At 37.8% G+C, this 19,966-nt stretch overlaps 2 protein-coding genes across 8 annotated transcripts in view; both read left to right on the top strand.

The window, feature by feature from the left end:
• Positions 1-1,095: 1,095 nt before the first annotated feature.
• On the top strand, positions 1,096-7,615 carry LOC139940071 (uncharacterized). Of its 3 annotated transcripts, none has more exons than XM_071936305.1 (6): positions 1,098-1,251; positions 3,340-3,687; positions 3,986-4,309; positions 4,750-4,866; positions 5,133-5,200; positions 5,549-7,615. In XM_071936305.1, exons 2-6 carry the CDS (start codon positions 3,429-3,431, stop codon positions 6,338-6,340), a joined length of 1,560 nt encoding a protein of 519 aa, XP_071792406.1. In that variant the 5' UTR covers positions 1,098-1,251; positions 3,340-3,428; the 3' UTR covers positions 6,341-7,615. The 3 variants fall into 3 exon arrangements, with proteins under 3 accessions (XP_071792407.1, XP_071792406.1, XP_071792405.1); XM_071936304.1 differs by having other exon boundaries at positions 1,099-1,255; XM_071936306.1 differs by lacking the exon at positions 4,750-4,866 and having other exon boundaries at positions 1,096-1,255.
• Positions 7,616-8,102: 487 nt separating this feature from the next.
• LOC139939962 (kalirin-like) overlaps positions 8,103-19,966 on the top strand; it is a 192,827-nt gene continuing 180,963 nt past the window's right edge. For all 5 annotated transcript variants that reach the window (XM_071936132.1, XM_071936130.1, XM_071936131.1 and 2 more), the window contains exon 1: positions 8,103-8,250. In XM_071936132.1, coding sequence (XP_071792233.1) covers positions 8,184-8,250 — 67 coding nt within the window. In that variant the 5' untranslated portion in view covers positions 8,103-8,183. The remainder of the gene's footprint in view (positions 8,251-19,966) is intronic.

Raw genomic sequence — 19,966 nt, 5'->3', positions numbered from 1 at the left:
TCCAGCATAGTGTTACCAGCCAAGATATCATATCACATGTACCATCTGCAACTGGTTGCCTGCTCTGTTTTTCTTATTCAAGAAAACTTTTGGTAACTACTCAAATAATTGTTAGCATAAAAACTTTGTTGGGAAAAGGTGTAATTTCTCACTTGAGTATTAAAAGACTTTTTGAGGCATCTGAAAGCAAACAAATTTGTGCAACAAGGGTGTCTTTTTCCTTCTTTAATCTCTTGCAACTTCGATGACCAATTGAGTCCAAATTTCTAAACGGATTTGTTATTTAATGTTGGGATACACCAAGTGAAATGACTGGTCTTTGACAATATCCAAAGTCGCCAGTGCCTTTAAACTTACACAAAGTATGATAAGTGTAAGTTCGAACATAGTTCAAATATAGTATGGTTATGGGGGGGGGGGAGGAGGTGGGTGGTTGAAAAACCTATTCCTCAAACTAGGGTTTCATTTAACTCATTTAAGTTTTCTGATCAAAACTGAATTGTTCATTAAAGTTTGTGATAAGAATGATAGAAAAGACTATGGTTGATTGGTTTAACTATGACAATTTGAGTGCTACTTGTGCATTTACTGGCCATCAAAATATACAAATTTAAACACAGAGACATAGCACAGTACTTGTATTACTCTATCTTATGCATGTGCATTAAAAAATTTCCGATGGTGAAAGATTCTGGTTTGCTTGTTTGTTCTTTTGTTTGTTTGATTGATTTTAACATTAATAGTTTTGAGATCATAGGGTATGGAGACTTCTCTGGGCAGGAGTGACAAAAATTAATATTGAATAGTTTTAAAATTCAATTTTCTTTGAAAAGATTTAGTTATTATTTCGACACCTTCAATGTTTGTTTTGCATCACAGTTTGTCTTTTTCATAAACTTGACTGGAGAATAGTTTCATAGTGACTATTGAGCCCTTTTCATGTGAAATTTTCATAATTATACTTCAGTGTTAGTTATTTTCTTTTGACCCTCATTAAAAGGTCTTATATTAACTTCCTAAAAAATAAGGAAATTTCCATTGATAAATGAGGGCTCTGTAGAGCCAACAAAATAATTCACCAGACCGACATAACCGTGTTTGGACAATTGAGGGCGCTACAGCTTCCTGCCATTAATTAACTTGTTCTTCATAATAATGCGCTATCTAGTATCTTTCTCATTAGTTTAAACCGTCATAACTTCCCTTTTGTTCCATGAAATCGTTGATGCTCAATGTTTGAGGAATAGTTCGGTGGGTGAGTACAAAGTTTTCCCAAAGTTCATTCAGAGATTGTGTTTTAATATCAGGGATATCGGCGTATTCGTTGTCGTCACCGTTATTCTGATTTTGCCAGATATTTAGAAAATCCATGTTCGTACTCGCTTCTGGCTGATGAAGTGATAGGCAGTTAGCGTTAATTTAAAACTGGTTGAGTTTTCTTTTAGGCGACTATTGTTTGTTGTAATCCGCTGGGTAAATATGTAATTAAATTAAATGTCTGACTCTGATTGTTCAATCCAACTTCAATCATTCATATTTTCACCTGAAAAAATTAATCAAACCTAGAGTCTAGACCCAGTATCTCATCTGGGGTGCGCGCTGTACTCCTTTTTTTGAAATTTTGACGGATAACTTTCCATTAGCCCACCTTCTTGAGCTGTTAATGGCTCCGCTTTTAACATCGGTCTCATCACTGTCACCATTACAGCCCACCTTCGATACATGTCTAGTTAAACACTAAGTTTTCAAAGGTCGCAAAATGCGAGGTAGTTTGATTGCAAATTTCTCCTATTTAAAAAAGTCCTATACTAGACTACTCCAACCAACATATCTCATTTTATTCCTTACATTTGTGGAATTACTATAACACATAACAGGGCTCGATGACTTTTTCCAGATGTGATGATTTGAAAATTGGTCCAAAAAAACGTGTACAAAAATTACATTTAACGTGACTATTATTGGGCGCCGCCATCTTTTAATGATTCTCCCCCTGTTGATCGTGGGCGCCCGGCAAATCTTGCAAGTCATGAATATCCATAAGGTGAAGTCATGATCGCTAAGCTTATGTACGTGTGTACAGTAAAAAATGAATATGTATAAGGTGACGTAGCGATGCGCTGTATCTGAAAACTACAACCGCGCAATGTCACCTCATACATATTCATACTTACTTTGCACACCACACAAATTGATAAATCAGCGTAGCCCATAGAGTTATATATAAGAACTAGAGGGCGCACGAGTGATGCTTCGTGCACAAACGCCACAGGACCGCAAGATGAAAAGCGCGTCATTCTGCACGCGCGTTGAATATGAAATACACGTTTGAGTTTTTTTTATTGGACGCTCACGCGATGCTGTTTGTTCAACTTACAAAATGGCCGCACAAACACACGCTGTGAGATAGCTGTTTTGTCAACTTAGAAAATGGCCGCCTGCTCGCATACCGGGGCGCGTATATAGGCCAGTGCGCACTCTAGTTCTTGTATATAACAGGCCTGTATGCTTTGTTTTTGAAAAGGCAAGGGCACCAAGGCATTTTCTCCTTGGTAAAGGGCACCCTATGAGGAAATTGTAAATTTCTACTGGAGCATTTCAAGGGCACCAAGGCAACGACCAGGGGCAACGGAGGCAATCGCCTCCATTGCCTCCGTGAAGTATCAGGCCTGATATAACTCTATGGCGTAGCCATACCGCGTCACGTGACATTACCTCTTGGATATTCATGACTTGCAAGATTTGCCTGGTGCCCTGACTTCTCACGTCCAACAAGAGGAGAATCATTAAAACATGGCGGCGCCCAAGAACATGTCACAATAAATGTAATTTTTGTACACGTTTTTTTGGACCAATTTTTAAATCATCATATCTGGACAAAGTCATAATTTAGTAAGCCCTGTTATGTGTTATAGTAATTCCACAAATGTAAGGAATAAAATGAGGTATGTTGGAGTAGTATAGGACTTTTTTAAATGGGAGAAATTTGCAATCAAACTACCTCGCATTTTGCGACCTTTGAAAACTTAGCGTTTAAGACATGTATTGAAGGTGGGCTGTAAGGGTGACAGTGATGAGACCGATGTTAAAAGCGGAGCCATTAACAGCTCAACAAGGTGGGCTAACTTTCCATGTGGCGCCACCACTTTTTCACGCATTTTTACAAAAAGGGATATCTCATTGAGGTAAATTAGATACTATATTATTTCATATCGAATGAAAAAGTGGTGGCGCCATACGGAAACTTTTCCATTTTGTTGTTTGGAAGAATGTGAGGCAAAATTTCAAATATTTTTTGGCATTTGTTCCTAAATTTATTTCTTACTTTTTCTCCAATAGGTTACTTTGAAAATCGCAGTTTTTAAGTTAATGATAAGATCTGGCCCCACAAGCTCTCACCATGAAATAATCTTGAAGAGAAAGATAAGATGGAAGTCCACAATGTTGAGGATCCCCCATGTGTCATCTTAGAGGATGATGAAGACCCTTGTCATCTCAGCCCTAAATCAGAACCTCGGAGTCCAGCCTTAGGGAGGATGGATCAAGAAGATAAGTCAAACAAGGAGAGCAGGGTTGAAGAGCCTCCTTTGAGCCTTGTGGGCGAATCGGCTCGGTTTCACTGCTCAGATTGTGACTTCAGATCAGACAGCTCTCATCAGCTTGAGAAGCATGTCAGAACACACACTGGTAAGAAATGAAAGATTATTAGGGGTTTTAGAGCCTCTTTACAAGACAATTTTGAAAAGTAACTTGGGAGGCAACTGATACTTGAAAACAATCAATTCCAACACTTAGTTGAGCTTTGGAGGAATGGTTAAACCACCACTGGTTTGAATCCCACTCAAGTAAGATTTGTTTCACAAGAGTTAGGAATGATTGTAATGAGTATAGTGCTCAACATGTATTATTGTTTGAGTAAAACCAAATAAGCTGTCGCCATTGGTTCACCTTGCAATATTGTATTTTCCCCACTACCTTTTCTCAGGTGAGCGTCCATTCTGTTGTACTATCTGCGGCTTTGCCTTCTCACAAAAAGGCAACCTTACTCGTCATTTCCGCACCCATTCTGACGAGCGTCCATATCGTTGCCCTATCTGCCACTACAGTGGCCGAAGGAAGGACGCCCTCATTGCTCACCTGGAAACGCACAGACAGGAACGTCTGAATATCTGCCCGTACTGCGGCACAGCGTACAAACAGAAAGCATCATTGAAGTATCACATGAAGAGGTGTAGTTATCAGAAGATGGGTACTCACCCGATAGAAGGTCATGGGTCATCGTCATCAGATCCTTTCTCTTTATATGAAGGTAATTCATCCATCAACATTCTGTCAATTGTTTTCCTCATTCATACATTGAGGTTTCATTTCTTTCTACCGAACACTTTGGTGTAATTGGAATGATCAGTGTCACACTGGCTCACATAAGCAAATCCTGACCATTTGACACCAGCAAGGTGGACCTCTAGTTCAGTCTTCGGTTGCACATACAGTTAAGTTTGTATTCCTCACCCAAACTGAGCATTAAATGTGATAAACATTTCACAGATGTTTAAACAGTTATTTTTTTGTGTGGTGCACTTAAGACAAAATTTCAATGTTTTAATAGAACTGTAGGCAACAAATCTTCCAGTGAAAGTCTGACATGAAACTTGAGTACCTCTGAAGTTAAATCTCTTAGATAAACCTAAAATTAACTTTGGCACAAGGGTAAATATTGTTGATCATTAAGATCCATTTAATCCACAGGGATGCGAGGTGAGCATGGCGGAGGGTTGACCTTCTCAGATAGTTTGAGGTCACTCTCTGATGCAGAGGTGGAAGTTATTGAGAAGGAGCATTGCAAGAAGAGAAAGCTAAACCCAGGTAAAAGGTCTCCCTTAGGACTAGAGCGTAAAAGGTTTTCATTGGCCCTATTTTATGGCCTTGCTTACTGTGAACAAAGAACTGGCACTTTTGGAGAAGCAGGGAGTTCCAACCTTTTGTCAAACGTGTTTCACAGGTTAGCAGAGAATTGCTTGTGCGCTTGCGTTCTCCAATTCGCTTACACAGGTAGCGCAGAAATTTGTATGATTTTTGTCTTGAGATTTGGCTTGTTTAACACCTTTATTTTATGTGCATTAATCTTACAGATGAAGATTCTTCACATGATTCTAGCCAAGACAGAGCAAGTGGACTGACTGATACAGCCAGCAATGAGGTATGTACAGCATGAACATGTCCTTGTTTTTAGGGTTATATTTCTTTTGATGAAATGTTTGAACCTAGAGAAATGTTTTACCTTTGGGTTTTGTTTCTACACTTCCACTGCTATTCTAGAAATTTACCCTGTCAGAATAATGTGGTAAGCATTGCCATGAAATAAGGCCCTGATACTTTGACTCTGACAATTGATGGTTTAAATTTGTTTAACATATTACAAGTCATGTTATTATTTGATAAGTCATATTGCTCATACTTGTAGTCAACATTAGAAACTGGAATATTCACAGACGTTAGATTCCATGGTGATGTATTGTTGTAATAATGAATCTGTTTCTTTGAATAGGACTTGGAGAAGGCGATATCTAACGTCATGCAGATGTACGGTCAGGAGATCTGCTTGAATAGCCGAGCCGGTCCGAGTCTCGACGGAGGCGTTCACGTAACACCAACCATTACCTCCGTATATTCCCAAGCTCCATTAGATTCAGACAGGGACATACAGAACAGCCAGACACTCCCCCAGAACCAACCCCCACCCATGAGTCAGATCTCCCCCTCCTCAAACAAACAAAGCGACCATCAGTCGGCCAGGTTTAGGGGTTCTATCGACCTCAACAAAACAAGAGACTTCATGAGTAAGAACTTGCTTGTGACTCATAACTCAGCTGGAGGTCCTCAGGTTGTAGCATCACTGGATTGCCATGAGATTGAGAGCGAGACGAGTGAGTCGAACGATAGTGTGAGTCACCATGATGACTCGGTTGGATCCTCCTCTGTACACGGTCACTCAAGACAGAAACCTCACAGCTCAACCCGGTTGAGCAAAACCCAGGATAAAGCAGACTCAACCGAGAGGAAATCTCCTGCCTTTGACTCGCCCCAGCATCGGAGTTCCAGACGATCTCTTGCTGAGGATGAATCCGACCGACTCTGTGCCAACTGCAAACGAGACGTCTCCGGAACGGATAATTTCAAATGTGAACACTGTGAGATCATTTTCCTGGATCACGTCATGTACACTATTCATATGGGTTGCCATGGTTTCCGAGATGCGCTTGAGTGCAATATTTGCGGACACCAGTGTAAGGATCGTTATGAGTTTGCCTCGCATCTTGCAAGAGGTAAACACTTGTAGAGTGGATGAGAGACTTTAAAACCGTAGTGCTATTTATCTTGTTTATGCATTTTTTCTAAGATGCACATACTTATATCTTGCAGATATATTTTACAGGCATGTTTTTGATATAAGACTTTATTGAGATTATCCAGATGATGTATACACAGGAGAAATCACTAGATGGGTTGACATCAATAGTTGGGTTGACATCAACAGTTGGGTTGACATCCGCAGTTAAGTTGACATCAACAGTTAGTTTGACATCACCAATTGCGGTTGAAAATAAATTATAGTTAAATAACCTGCACTCAGTTTTATTGAGCCACTACGCATAAACTTGTTTTGTAAACCAGACACAAACCAGTTTCTTGCATGCATATATTTCTTGCGCTCACCAAAGTGATGTTCCGCTTAGCTTTTCAAAACCGTTTCAGTGAATTGCACTCTCATACCCCCTCTTCTTTACCATAAGCAATAGTTAACTGCACTCATTGGGGAGCTGTTATAAAAGAAGTGAGGGTTACAATTATTTTAACAATTATTTTATGGTGACAAAATATAATAAATGACACTGACTTTGCATTCATCTCTACTGTCACATCAACTCAAGATAAAAACTCTGTCTGTGTACTTTTATTTATATTAGAAGTATTTCATTATTTATATTTTACGCTATTGTTAGTATGTTATTTTGTTTGTTCCGATTCATTTGAGTAAGCTTCAAATATGAATTTTTGAAAATCATGACATGTATTAAAAAGAAAATAAATTAAAATGAATTTGGCACAAACCTTGCTAACATGGTCCAATTTCATAAAGTATTTAAGCACAAAAAGCACATTAAACTCTTGCTTACCCAACTCGTTTCTTGCTTAGCAAACAATTTTTGGCTAAACAGCTTTATGAAATTGGGTCCATGTCTTTGCCTTATATTATTAGTATTATTCAAACAATCTATGGTAATGAAACAAAGAACCCTCAATAGTGTTTTGAACGGTAACCGTTAGACCTCAAGATACTAATGAAGAGAAGATGTTGAAGAAAGGTCTTCATCAATATCTAGGTTTTTCAAAGATGTATCTAAGATGTGATTGTTAAAGCAAACTTCAATTGCTTTACATTTTTAGACCTACACCTGTAAAAGGGAAGTCCAATAAAACACTTTCTTACAATGATTTTAATAGTTTTCGTTAATTCAACCTAAAATCGGTTGTGCGTTTGGGGGGGGGGGTGCCACACAAAGTTGTCTCAAAAACTTGCCTTTCTTTTACATTGTCTAAAATTATTGTTATAGAATGAACCAATAGTTGGATATAATATTAATAAAGAATCATGTATACATACATGTACATGTACAGTATAAGTACTGATTTAAAACTATTTGCTGTTTAATTGTTTTCTTGTCCTCAATTTGTTTTTGTAGTTTCTAGAGATGTTTATTAACTTTTTTGACTTTCAGATTTAGACTTCCTAAGCTTGGCAATTTATTTTAACTTCAATAAAATGACCAAACAGTTTATAACTAGTAAACTTTATCTAGGGATTCTGTAAAACTAAAATCATTTTGCAGCACTTGTTCTCGCCCCACCCAAACCCCGCCCGCCATGCTCCAGCCCCGCCCATGCTCCTCCCAAGTCCAGCCTCAGAAAAGGCCACACATTTGAGCAGACGACCGCGAGCAGACGACCGTAGACGAAAACAAAAAGGCGCGCACAGCGCCCTCAATATCTACACTTTTGGAAAATAATAATACTGAGGTTTCATACTGAAAACATGGCTGCCCAGTTTTGTGCCATGGACTCTTTTGGCCGGGAATATGTGACTATTTTTGTGAATTAAGGAATCTTTACTCAGTCTCAGGATGAGTTCTGATGATTTAGAAGGTTCTGTTGCAAGTGGAGGGGACTCTTCAACGTCCAGCGGACTGGGTAAGTGATTTGGCAATCATTAAAAACAAGGTTCATAAATTAAAAATGTTTTCAGAAATCCAGACGAAACGTATACACATGACACACGGCACGTACTGTACAGTCAATTTAATTTAGTTTTTGTAGGGCTAGGCACATACCATTTTTACTCTTGGCATTATATTATCAAACTATTTGTACTAAGGTATTCACAGTATTGCTATCTAAGGACACGATAGAGGTAAAAATTGTTCAAATTATATTTAGTTTTTCGGTTGTATTTGTAAATGTGAAGGACCACAAAAAAGGAACCGAAAAGCACCATCTTGTTCAAGGAATCAAGGGGCAGATTTGTTTACTTCGTTTAAATGCATATTTCTGTCTGCGACCTTTTTGCCCTGGAACTTCCAGGGCGGTTTCTATGCAGTTTATACGACTCGCGCACACAACGCCTATACGGATACCTTTGTGTGGGTTCAATATTTTGCTATTCGCGATAAAGTAAACCTTATGACAAACAGGACAAAGTGAAAGCATTCGTTTTTTATTTAGAAAAGTAGGAGAAGGGATGCAATAATTATGGCAATACTTCATTGTATCAATGTTCTCATTAGCTGTTTATTTACCTCTCCTCTTTGTTGAGATTTTTGCCATGTTTTTATCTACACGTACAAGGTCCCGTATACGATTGTCGGGATGATCAAGCCTTATGCGTCAAGGTCATTCATTGCATAATAAATACCAGTTTGAAGTATTATTATAGAATGTCTTTTAAATTTAAAAAAAAGAAAGCTCATCTTTATGTAGGGCCTAGTTCTGGCCTTAAAATATTGAATAATTTAAGTTAAGGCATGGAGTTTAATCAATTGTGATTGTGAAGGCCAGTCTGGCAAGCTCATTAAGTTTTTCCACAGGACACTTTAACGTCAGTGTTGAAGTAGGCCTAACCACTATGAATTTATTTTGGAAAAACACATACACTCTTACGTACACACTTTTCCAGACTTGGCTTTATGCAACTAAGGTAAACTTTCCACTTGTTTACATCAATTTATTGTACGTGTACAAGCATGTACGTGTACAAGCATGGTATTTTTGTGGGTGACCTTTTGTTGATATTTAAGAGAAAACTGATTTCATGCTTGTGAGCAATATCTTTTGATGCCCTTAAAAGGGTCTTTGAAACTCAGGCCAATAAAGGCAATTGGTCTCCATTTGAAATCCAAGATTAACTGGAATTTAAAAGGAGGTGTTAGGTGCAAAACTCTATTTCATTTACATTTTACCTTCTACTAATTGTAGAGTAACCCTTTTTACTTTGTTGATCAATACATTTTCAGGCCTGCATATATTTACACGTACAAGAGTTTGTTTGCTGCCCCCTTATGCTGCACCCTTATGCTGCACGTACATGATGTGATGACGTACATTTACAAGTAATATTGATACAACAGAAAACGTACTCACGATATTAAATTTACTGCACAGAATTATTAGCAGAGTGAGAAAAACCATCCATCTCCAGACTGACAAGTTGACCTTTCATTAAATGGGGACGATAGGCACGCCTAGACAGCATGCAGACTGTGTTGTACAGAATACACCTTACATTAACTGGATTTCCTCCATAAGCCCAGAGATGCACTTTGTACCAATTAAGACATGTGGACATACGCATGATATTGTGCAACCTGTCCCATATTTGATGTTAGCTGTATGATGATGGTTAATGAGAAATGCAATTTTGTGAATAATGGTCGTAGACTAGAACTGACACTAGTCTGATAAAGGCAGCATACTTCTTTTAGGTTGTTACCTTTAAGAGCCTATCATTCCTGGAAATTTAATCAGTTTGATTATATTGCTGCTGTCTGTTGCACAGTAATATTGTGTACCATATTCATTGGTATGGTACAGTAAAAACTATTTTTGAACTTCTAACATTAATTTTGCTAGATCACCAAAACTTCACAATTTTTCTGAAATATTTCAGGGAGTTTTTGTTTATGAATCAAGCTCGAGACACAAAGTGGGTGTTTAAAACACCTTTTTTCAACATGGGTTTGAATCAAATTTGTCCAAAAGATTGATCCACAGAGTAGTGAATGTAATACAAATATCTATAGACCTAACATGGAAAAATTGTAGTGTAATATAACTGACACCCTTGTGTTTACTTCTCCTGCATACACAGTTTGGTGTCCAGTGTGAATGTAGTACACTGAGGTATTTTCCTTTGTAGTTTTGCAAGATGTTCATACCATTCAATTCCCATACACTGCCTACCGAACTACAATCTATTGTGCTACTGAGTACTGCACATGGGGGGCAGACACCACTGGTCACAGTGTTGTTGTTCAGTCTCCATTAGGCTATTGTTAGGAACTACCACTTACTTGCTCCTGTGCACACATGTTGGCCCTAGAAATAAACCACATGAGATACATGTAGGCTGTAATGAAAGGAGTGTAATTTTTTAAACTGTGATTTTTCTGTCTGCTCTAGAAGGGACAATTTTGAACCCATTTCCAAATTTGTTTTTTGTACCTGCCGCAGTTCAAAAAAAGAAAGTTTAGGGCAAATCTGGTGCTACTCAAGGCTGCCCATGATAAAAAACGGCAGCCAATGTTTGTAAACAAAAGAAAAGCCTTATAAAATGATCATTTAAAAGTACAATACTGTTCAACAATGAATACAGACCTTCTATTTATTTAACAGTCCTTGATTCATGCAGAAATGACGAAAACAGTTTTGTGGTGGTTTGCAAACAATGCGTAGAAATTGACTTGTCAGCCTGAGGCGATTGGCAAGGACACACAACATTTTAACAAACACCTTCAACATGATCAAAATGTGTTATACAGCGAGCAGTTGTACTTCCAATCGACCAAGAGGGCCAAAGAAAAGGTATAGGACAAAGTTGACATTCCAATTGTATCCCATGCTAACATAAAGGAAGGAAGGCTTGGTACAATGTACTATTCATTTAAAAAATAAAATCATATATTTCTGTTTCTTGAGAAGTTTCCTTACATTTTTCCTTAACAAAAAATTGGGGGGGGGGGGGGATGTGGAATCAACAAGATTAGCAATGTCTGGGCCTATGGTGATGATTATAAAGAAATGAATGGTCCCTAAAGGGTTTAACCTGATATTTAAGAAAAGCACCCAAGGATATCCTGCAGTTAAACCACATGATGATTCCAGACTTGCTTTTTGTACACTGTGGTTAACCCTGGTGCTGTGTTGAGAATGAGTTACCCTATGAGTTGCACAACCCCCCAGTACACGTATATGTTGAGATTGAGAACATTCCCTTCAAACCTTGGAGCAATAACCTTCAAAAACCAAACAGCAACTTGTTTGACTAGACTGCCTTGGCCACCCACTGGCTATCCTTAGTCCCAAGCATAGCTAGGGTTAATGGAGCAGATAGAAAATTGAGTCGGTTTCATGTTCATGGATTCATTTTAAATTTGCTCTTTTGGTCTATAATGCCTATAAATGCCTGAACAAAACTTACTTTGACCTATATTCCCAATTTACTGTCACATATTACACTTCTCTGTGTTTTCTTAGGTCCACACTTGACATTCACTCACTTGAATGTTCCCTGTGCAAACAAAGTTCTGGGCCAAAAAGCTTTTAGTGTAGCTAGACCAATGATTTGAAACACTTTTCCTCCTGTCATTAGGGAATCTGTCAGTTTATAAATCACTGTTTCGTAAAGCTCTTGACTCACCTCTTGCACAATAAGGGAAACATTGGATCCAAGAGTTTTAGTACCTGGCTGGTGGTAATGAAACAATAAGATTCTAAGCGCTGTAACCTTCAAGGTCTGAACATAATGAAGGAAGGACTTCCATGGTCTGAAGACACCTGCGTAGAGATGACAGTGAAGAAATGTTAAAAATAATTGCTTTTCGCTTAATCAGGTATGGACTTATGTAGTCTTGCCTCTGGTGTTAGGTGAAAAAGGCAGAGCAAGATATCTTATAAATATGTAAAAACCTGTAGTAAAAAAGAACCTCAGAAATAATTCAGACCAAGTACTGTCCATACCCGAACCCAAGCTTGGCCTTTGACAAACACTGAATTTTCCCTCAATTCGAGAGTTCAGTTATAGGCTGAAGTCTTCTTGTTCTGACACATGTCCATGTTTGAAACAAATCACACTTGCCCTCTATTCTCAAGACCTCTTCAAGAACAGAATAAATTATTGGTTTTATTAACCACTAAGTAATCACATTGCCAATTGACCTCATCCATAATTCAGAGTAACAATTGCTAATATATTCCTTGACTCATCCGATTTGTTTAATGAGTTTAGTTGACTTTCTCAAATGCAACAACGGGGAGCTGTTATCAAAATTAAAAAACAAGATCGCAGAAATTAAACCAAACAAGCAAACCAGTCAATGACTTTTGAACGCACAACCAACACAGCTTGTTTACGGACTTGAGTCATCAGTACAATGTATGCAAGTTATTGTCGTGGAGTCATGTGCGTGTGCGTGCACGGAGTATAACACACGCATATCACCATTCATCACTTGGCTCCAGCTATGCCTGAGTTAACCAATATCCTGAGTCATTAATTTTTCTCTGAATCAAGAGCCACGGCCGACTGTCAAGTCCACAGATGAAATATTAACCTTTCGGATGTTTTGGAACTTCAAGAGCTGCATTAGCATGGGTTAGCAAGTTAGAATTATGGATTAGCATGAGCAAATTCAAGCAGTTTGCATTATAATTTCACAGTTTATTTGTGGCATTCATACTAGATGTTACCAGATCCGCAAAAGTGTTTTAAATTGACACAGAATGACTCTCATACAACAAATGACCAGCACCTACATGTATTAAAAATGTGTAGTACAAGCCTAAAACAATGAGCAAAATTGGACCATTCCTGCTTCATATTTCCTTTTTAGGATGCGAGTTGCCAAATACATCCGGTTGGACACACAGCTCATTGATTTAATAACTTCCTGCTTAGAGAATCAATTAGTGGTGAAGTAGGCTGATTCCCTGTCTGTTATGGTTTCCCATCTGACAACAGAGAAAGCTGGCTAAAACAGCTCAATGGCAAAACTGCATCTTTGAATTCCTGCGTACAACAATTAATGCCAACAAAAATGATAATGGCCCACATTTCAAACCTTGGAGTCTTTTTCAAAGGCCAAAATACAACACAACATAGAATTAATCTTATATAGTAGAACATAATTCAATGTACTTGAAAATTGAGCATAACTTTCAGTCAACATATTCAACATACATGTACATAAACATTAGATTGCTATCCTATACATGGTATTGAAAAAGGAATCACGAATGTTGTTCATTTATTTACAACCTCATTTTTAATGATTTTCGGTTTAGCACTGCATTCATTTGATGGCTCAAATTAAAATATTTGTACAAATGGACGTGCTCAAGAATGATTTTCACTGTACAATAAACTTTCATTTGTTAATCTAGGGATGTGGTCTTGAAATGAAATGATTTTGAACTTAGTAAGGCCTACTCATCAAGGTATGTACAACCAGTTCAGTGCTTGAACTTGCCCGGTCTGTTATGGTTGATGCATTTCATTATTTATTTGCTATTATTCAAACCGCACATTATTCTGCCTCACAATGTTGAAACCAAACCCCAGCCTGTTTGTTTACTCAGGATTCAAAGGAGGTCCTTACCCAGTGACCTCTTAGCTCTTTGATGTCAAAGGTCAAAACCAGGGTAGTCCTGGGTCTCCTTATATTATCTACATTTACTGGGAGGTAGGGCCAGCTGGGGGATGCCTTGTGTTATTGTGTTGATAAAAAAGATTTGAGGTTCATGTTTATTCTATTGTAGATTATGGAAACTTTTCCCCATTTGTGTTTTTATGTAAATCCAACAAATATGCCTCGTTGTTGTCTGAAATCTCCCCGTTTGCAAGATGCAATTGTTGGCAGCTCTTCTCTGTAGATTTCAATCATTAAAAATATCGTACACTGTTTTTCTGAAAGACGGAATCGTTTTCTTGAGAAGCTAACTGTTTTATTCATTTATTTATTAAATTTTTGTTTGTAGGCCCTATACATTTGTACTGTTTGTGTACATACCCCATGGATTTGTGGGAGAAAAAAAATCTGTGCGAAGTGTTCACAGAGCAGAACAGGTTGAAGGAAGTTTCTGAGACAAGTGAAATTTGTCTTGTATGTTTGTGTTAATATGAGAATAGACTATACAATGTACACCTACACAATCAAAATATTTGATAGAAAGATGAATTAGTTATTATAACGAATTAATGATGTTGTGAAGTCAGCTTCAGTAGGGCTGCTGATGCGAAAGGTTTTCTGCTAGATATGAGAGGTCGGTCTTAGCTCTCTTGTCCTAAATCATGTCCTACTTTTCAAAGAGATCTGTCATCACTACATATCTGGTCCATCGTTGCAGACCTGACCTTCCAGCTCTGTCATTTCAGCCAATACATTTCAGGATGAGATTGCAGGTGCATGCATTATGAAGTAACATCTTTGTTGTTGAGGTGGGGTTGACGACCTGCTGCTGGGTGTCTTATCTCCTTGGCAATGTCTCTCGGGGAGTACTGTCCTTTGGAATTATGCTCAAGATTCATTTTGTTGTCTTATGGCGGTTGGAGACACTGGTAAAAAGTCTTGATGCATCCTCAATTTTAAAGAGACGGTTAACAGTGATGGAAGGCCTCAAAATAACCCATAGCGCTGTTACATTTTCGTTATAGAGGCGCCCCTTACCAGAGGGAAGTTGCTTTGCCATGTCAAGTGCGAAGTTCAGGGTCTACATTGGAGTTTTGACATTTGTGTTTCATCGTTTGTTTGGGGACAAAATAAAGTTCAATTGATGTTAAACAGTTTATGAGTTGCTATAGGAACAATTTGTATTAACTGAATACAGTAAATCTGTTTATAAATTGACAGTGTATTTTACAGTTTTGAGCTTGCTTGCAGGGTTCCCTTGCCTTGCAAAGCAACACTACTTAAAATAGATCAGATAAAAATCAACCCAATATTTCTAATTCTATGAAAGCAGTAAGTTTGTAATAGGCACTGAACTTAATTGAGTCCTAATTTGTTTGTAAAAATGTTTATCATTAAACACTAAGGGTTGAATATTTTAAAGTCTGAGAGTGAATGTATTTTAATTAAGTGCTGAAAGTGTAGACGTCTGTAGTGTGACCTTGTGCATACACTTTATGTACAGCCATAGGAGTCACACATTGAATAATTAATTTTTTGTGTGCAGAACATACAAGTACAGTAAACACAGGTACTGTACATTAACGGTTAAGATATTGTATGGGTTACATACAACATCCATTACTACCAATGGTCTTGAACACACATCGTATACTACAGAGGGTATGTACGTACATGTACATGTACGGTAATGGCTTAATCAGTGTAATAACTCCATTTCTAGCCGTAATTGCAACAATTGAATTAAAAGGCCGTCTACACATCGTTTACATAATGCAAACTGGAAAAATTGAGCAGTCTTCACACTCGCCAGAATGTCCTGACACTCTCATTCAATATTTGGGTTGATTTGACCGAAATGTTCGTCTGCTGGTTTAATTCCATTAGGGGTTTGCAACTGCAATGCGTGCCATCCAGCGAATTGTCTGTCTGTCTTAAGGTGTCAATAGACGAGACCGAAGCAGGGGAGATTCTGAGGAAGCCTGCTGCACATTACATTAACTCGCTCCATGTTTTGTTCAGAGTGCACCAGGCCAATTTGGGTGAATTAGTAATTTCTTCTGTTGGCCTACATGTACAGTTATATGCGCACAATCATCTGTGGTTAATGGCTGAAAGATGTGTCATTACTACTAGGCTTGGAGGATAACACGCATAATTCTGGTGTCCCGGTACACAGCAAATTTTTTGCAGTTCTACATGTAGTTCTATGTGTACTGTAAATTTTGACATAAATAAGCAGCCTTTTTTTCATAGATAATTATACTGTTATACGGGACTTTCAAGCAATTTTGCACAGGGAAATATTTGGACTGAGCATTTTTTGTACACACTGAACGCTCATAGATGTATTGAGTAGCACATAATGTTTGAATCAACTGGTACATTTTGTGAGAATTTACTATAGGAAATCGTTCACTTATGTTCTTGATATTTATCAGTAGTTTTTATTATAAAGACACTGTGTAATGTAATTGGAAAAATATATCATTTGTTATTAATGTTACATGCAAAACTGTTAACTTGAAGTAAGATCCCCATTTTGCATTTTTGTTAAGCTGAGTTGTGGCTTCATTATAACCAATTACTTCCAATCAATCAAAGCATTTGTTTGGAAACTAAGAATTGCAAACATTACAACAACAGCAAAGGGGCAGGATGGGGTGGCCAGGATAGAGAAAAGAGGCCATAGACTGCATAGTGCCTCATTAATGTATACCCTCCTCCTCACTGGTTCAATCTCACTGGCGATCTTTTACATGGTTCCCTGTAATCAAAGCCATGCAGGAGAATGTTGGCTTTATGAGCGCCAGAATCCATGTCAGGTAGAGTTACTAAGCCTTTTATTCTTGGGCTGACTGCCGGGTGTCGTTTCCACTAGAATTCCAATAGACACAAATCATCTTGACCAGGTGCTTCTAGTTTGCGTTTACTTTTAGACAAAGGAACCGAGTACTGGATACTGTGAAATCTTAAAAGCTGTGGCGCTGGACCCTTGAACTGGTCTAGATGTATCGATGTAACAAAGTTTTAAGAAATGAGAAAGGAAGGTTGAGAGAGTATCGATTTGAACTTCTTGACTCTGGTGTCATTTTTCTTTTGGAGCTACTGGCGCTATTTTTCTTTCTTTTGGGGTCAGTTTTGGGTCGTTGCCTTTGGTAATGTATTATATAGAACTTGACGTTAGCTGTGTCACCTGCTTGCCAAATGTGAGTGGAAACAGTGGTTGGGTTCAAGTCCACTGGGCCAGTCTAAATTGTGTTATTTTTAAAATAAAGATAAAGAGGGTGGGTGCATTTGGGTGGAGGAAGGGGAGGGTAGGCTTTTACAGACTCTTCAATTTCTCACTGTACAGCAAAACACACACCAGTGAGTATATTATGAAAGTAAACCAGTGAGTATATTATGAAAGGTTATACCATGGATAAGAGTAAATTACCACAGTGCATACATGTAGTTCTGTTTTACTGTGCACAGGATAACCTTGTACACAGTTAAACCGGACCTGGTTAAACCATAGAGAATGGACCTTTAAACCTGTGTTGACTCGCTTGCAAACCCCTAATCTCCATCATAAAGCTACTTGGGTTTCCAGGCTCATCCTTCGTCTGTGATATCACAACACATCCTACCTTTTGCATAACGCAGTCTGATTACTGGCAAGGACCCAACACGAAGGCTAGGGTAGTGGTACCAAAGTTCTAAAAGCCCATAAGGGATCCCCACTCAAACCGTCCAATTATGGTCCTATGTTGTATTAAGAACAGGATTTGGAGAACAGTAGCTCAGGGTTTGGGTAAAATTGGACAACCTTAATATCAATGCAGATTTAACCTTTAAAGGCTAAACACCAAGAGGTGGAATGATCCATGAATAATCCATGGGCAAAGCATGTTAATTAACTTTTATCTGTTGGCATTTTAAAGTTTCCTTGGGATGTCCAGGCAATTTACCTTTACCACAATAAAATGCACCAAGATCCAGTGAATAACATAAAGATGGTAATAAATGGTTCTTTAACATGTCTGGCTCTTATAACAAAAGACGGTATGCACTTCTGGAGGTTAAAAGATGTCTCAAGTTGTGTTTTGAGTTGTTCTGTTGCGCAGGACAATCTTTGATGCTGCTCGGAAGAATGTTCAGGGAACAATGAAGCTGCATAAGCGGATTAGAGTGTTGTATAAGTTTTCTGCTTTAAATAGCAAAAATTACTAAGAGGACCGGTTCCAAACAGTACAAAAACACTTCTCCTCCGATTGGTATAAATTGAAAAGGAACGATGATAAATTACTTATTTTGGTTGCAAGACCTTGATAGTTTTTTAATAAATTGGAAGCTGGTTTTTAAGAAAAAATGTATTGGATGACTTTGTACATAAAGTGTTCTGATACTTCACTTCAAATGGGAAGTTTTTTGAAGACTATACAGATTGTAAACAACAATAGGCTTTAAAAAAATACCAATTCAATATTTTTTAAATAAACCAGGGCACAAACTTAACAATGTGCAGTTTGTCAAATTATGGTGAAACTAAACTGCTTCCGCTCTTTAATTTGATGTCTGTTCCACACTATCCAGTAGATGGAAGTAGACAGTTCAAACATTATCATGATATGATCAAGGGCCATTGGCTTATACAGGCAAGCCAGGTATATACAGCTGAATCCACTAATTAGCATATAACAGATGACAGGTTTGATAAACTGATGGTACTTACTGGATTCTCATCATCAGGATTAAGGGGCCAGTCAGATTTATCAGTGTTTAAAAATATCACTTTTTCTTTGAAAGAAAATGTGTGTGGGTCAAATAAAAATTTGAAATAAAAACTAATGTGTCTAGACTTGGCTTAGTTTTATAGAGCTGTGAAACACAAATGCCAAGCAAAAAGAACCATTTTATACCAGCCAAAAGATCTTGCTTATTTCCGAGGGCCTCAAAGAGCTTTATGAGCTGTAAATGATGCTTAAAATTGTAAAAGCTTAGCAAAAATGAGCAGGAAACCAGTCAAAATGGTATATATGACACATTGCTTTGGCTGGTAACGTTTTTAAAATTAAGCACAATTGTTGTTTGTTAATATCTAAGCAGCTACAGGTATGAAAGTCGATGTGATTACAGCTCAATTTAAAATAGGTTGTGGCTTACATGTGCAGTACCACAGTGCATTTGTTTTTCTGTTGTTATACATTACCTTTCCTTATTGTGATGAATAAATTTCCATAGGAAAATAGCAAAAGTACATTTTCACTATGCTATGCTGATGCACATACAGCTCAAGTATACATATTTACCCATTGCAAAACAGAAAGTACATACTTGGGCAAACAATGTAAGGAATTTCAGTGTGTAAATTGCAACTCAAGTTGGATATTATTTTACAGTTTCTTCCGCCTGTTCACACAAATTGAGCATTAACTTGCTTCAGAGAGAAGATTTTTTAAACGTTAAGACCAGACTAGAATTTTAAATGAAAAATATGTACAGTGATTGTAAAGCTCTTTTTTTCTATAGAGTGCCATGAGATGAGGATAATATTTGGCTGGTGGTTACAAGTTTAAGTTGTTTCCACATAATGGTTATTGATACAATTTAGGCAGGGCCTTATCCTGCTTGCTGCTAACACTTACAAAATTCCAAAATTTCATTCAGTTGTGAATTCTTGTACATGTACCAAATCAACTTCTTTAAAACAGACCATCCATTTATTATGTACAGTAATTATTTATTTGACTTATACATTTTTTGTGGATTTTTACCAAAATCTTGCTCAGATAATAGTTGCCCGATTCCCCCCTCCCAATTGCCTTATTTTTTGTAGCAATTACAAAAAAAAGGAGTTTGGTGTCTGCCTCCCTAAATCCTAACACCAAATGTCACCACTGTCCCTCTTGACTACGCTGAGGTACATCCCAGGCTGAGCTGTATCCCTTTGGGATGGTACCCTTCAGAATCCACTAATTCCAGGCATGGACCCTGGTGTTTCAATTCGAATGTACCCTGTGATA

This window comes from Asterias amurensis, chromosome 7 (genome assembly GCF_032118995.1).
Source record: "Asterias amurensis chromosome 7, ASM3211899v1".
Lineage (NCBI taxonomy): Eukaryota > Metazoa > Echinodermata > Asteroidea > Forcipulatida > Asteriidae > Asterias > Asterias amurensis.
The sequence above is the reverse complement of the archived record's forward strand: the minus strand, read 5'-3'. Positions and strand labels throughout refer to the sequence as shown.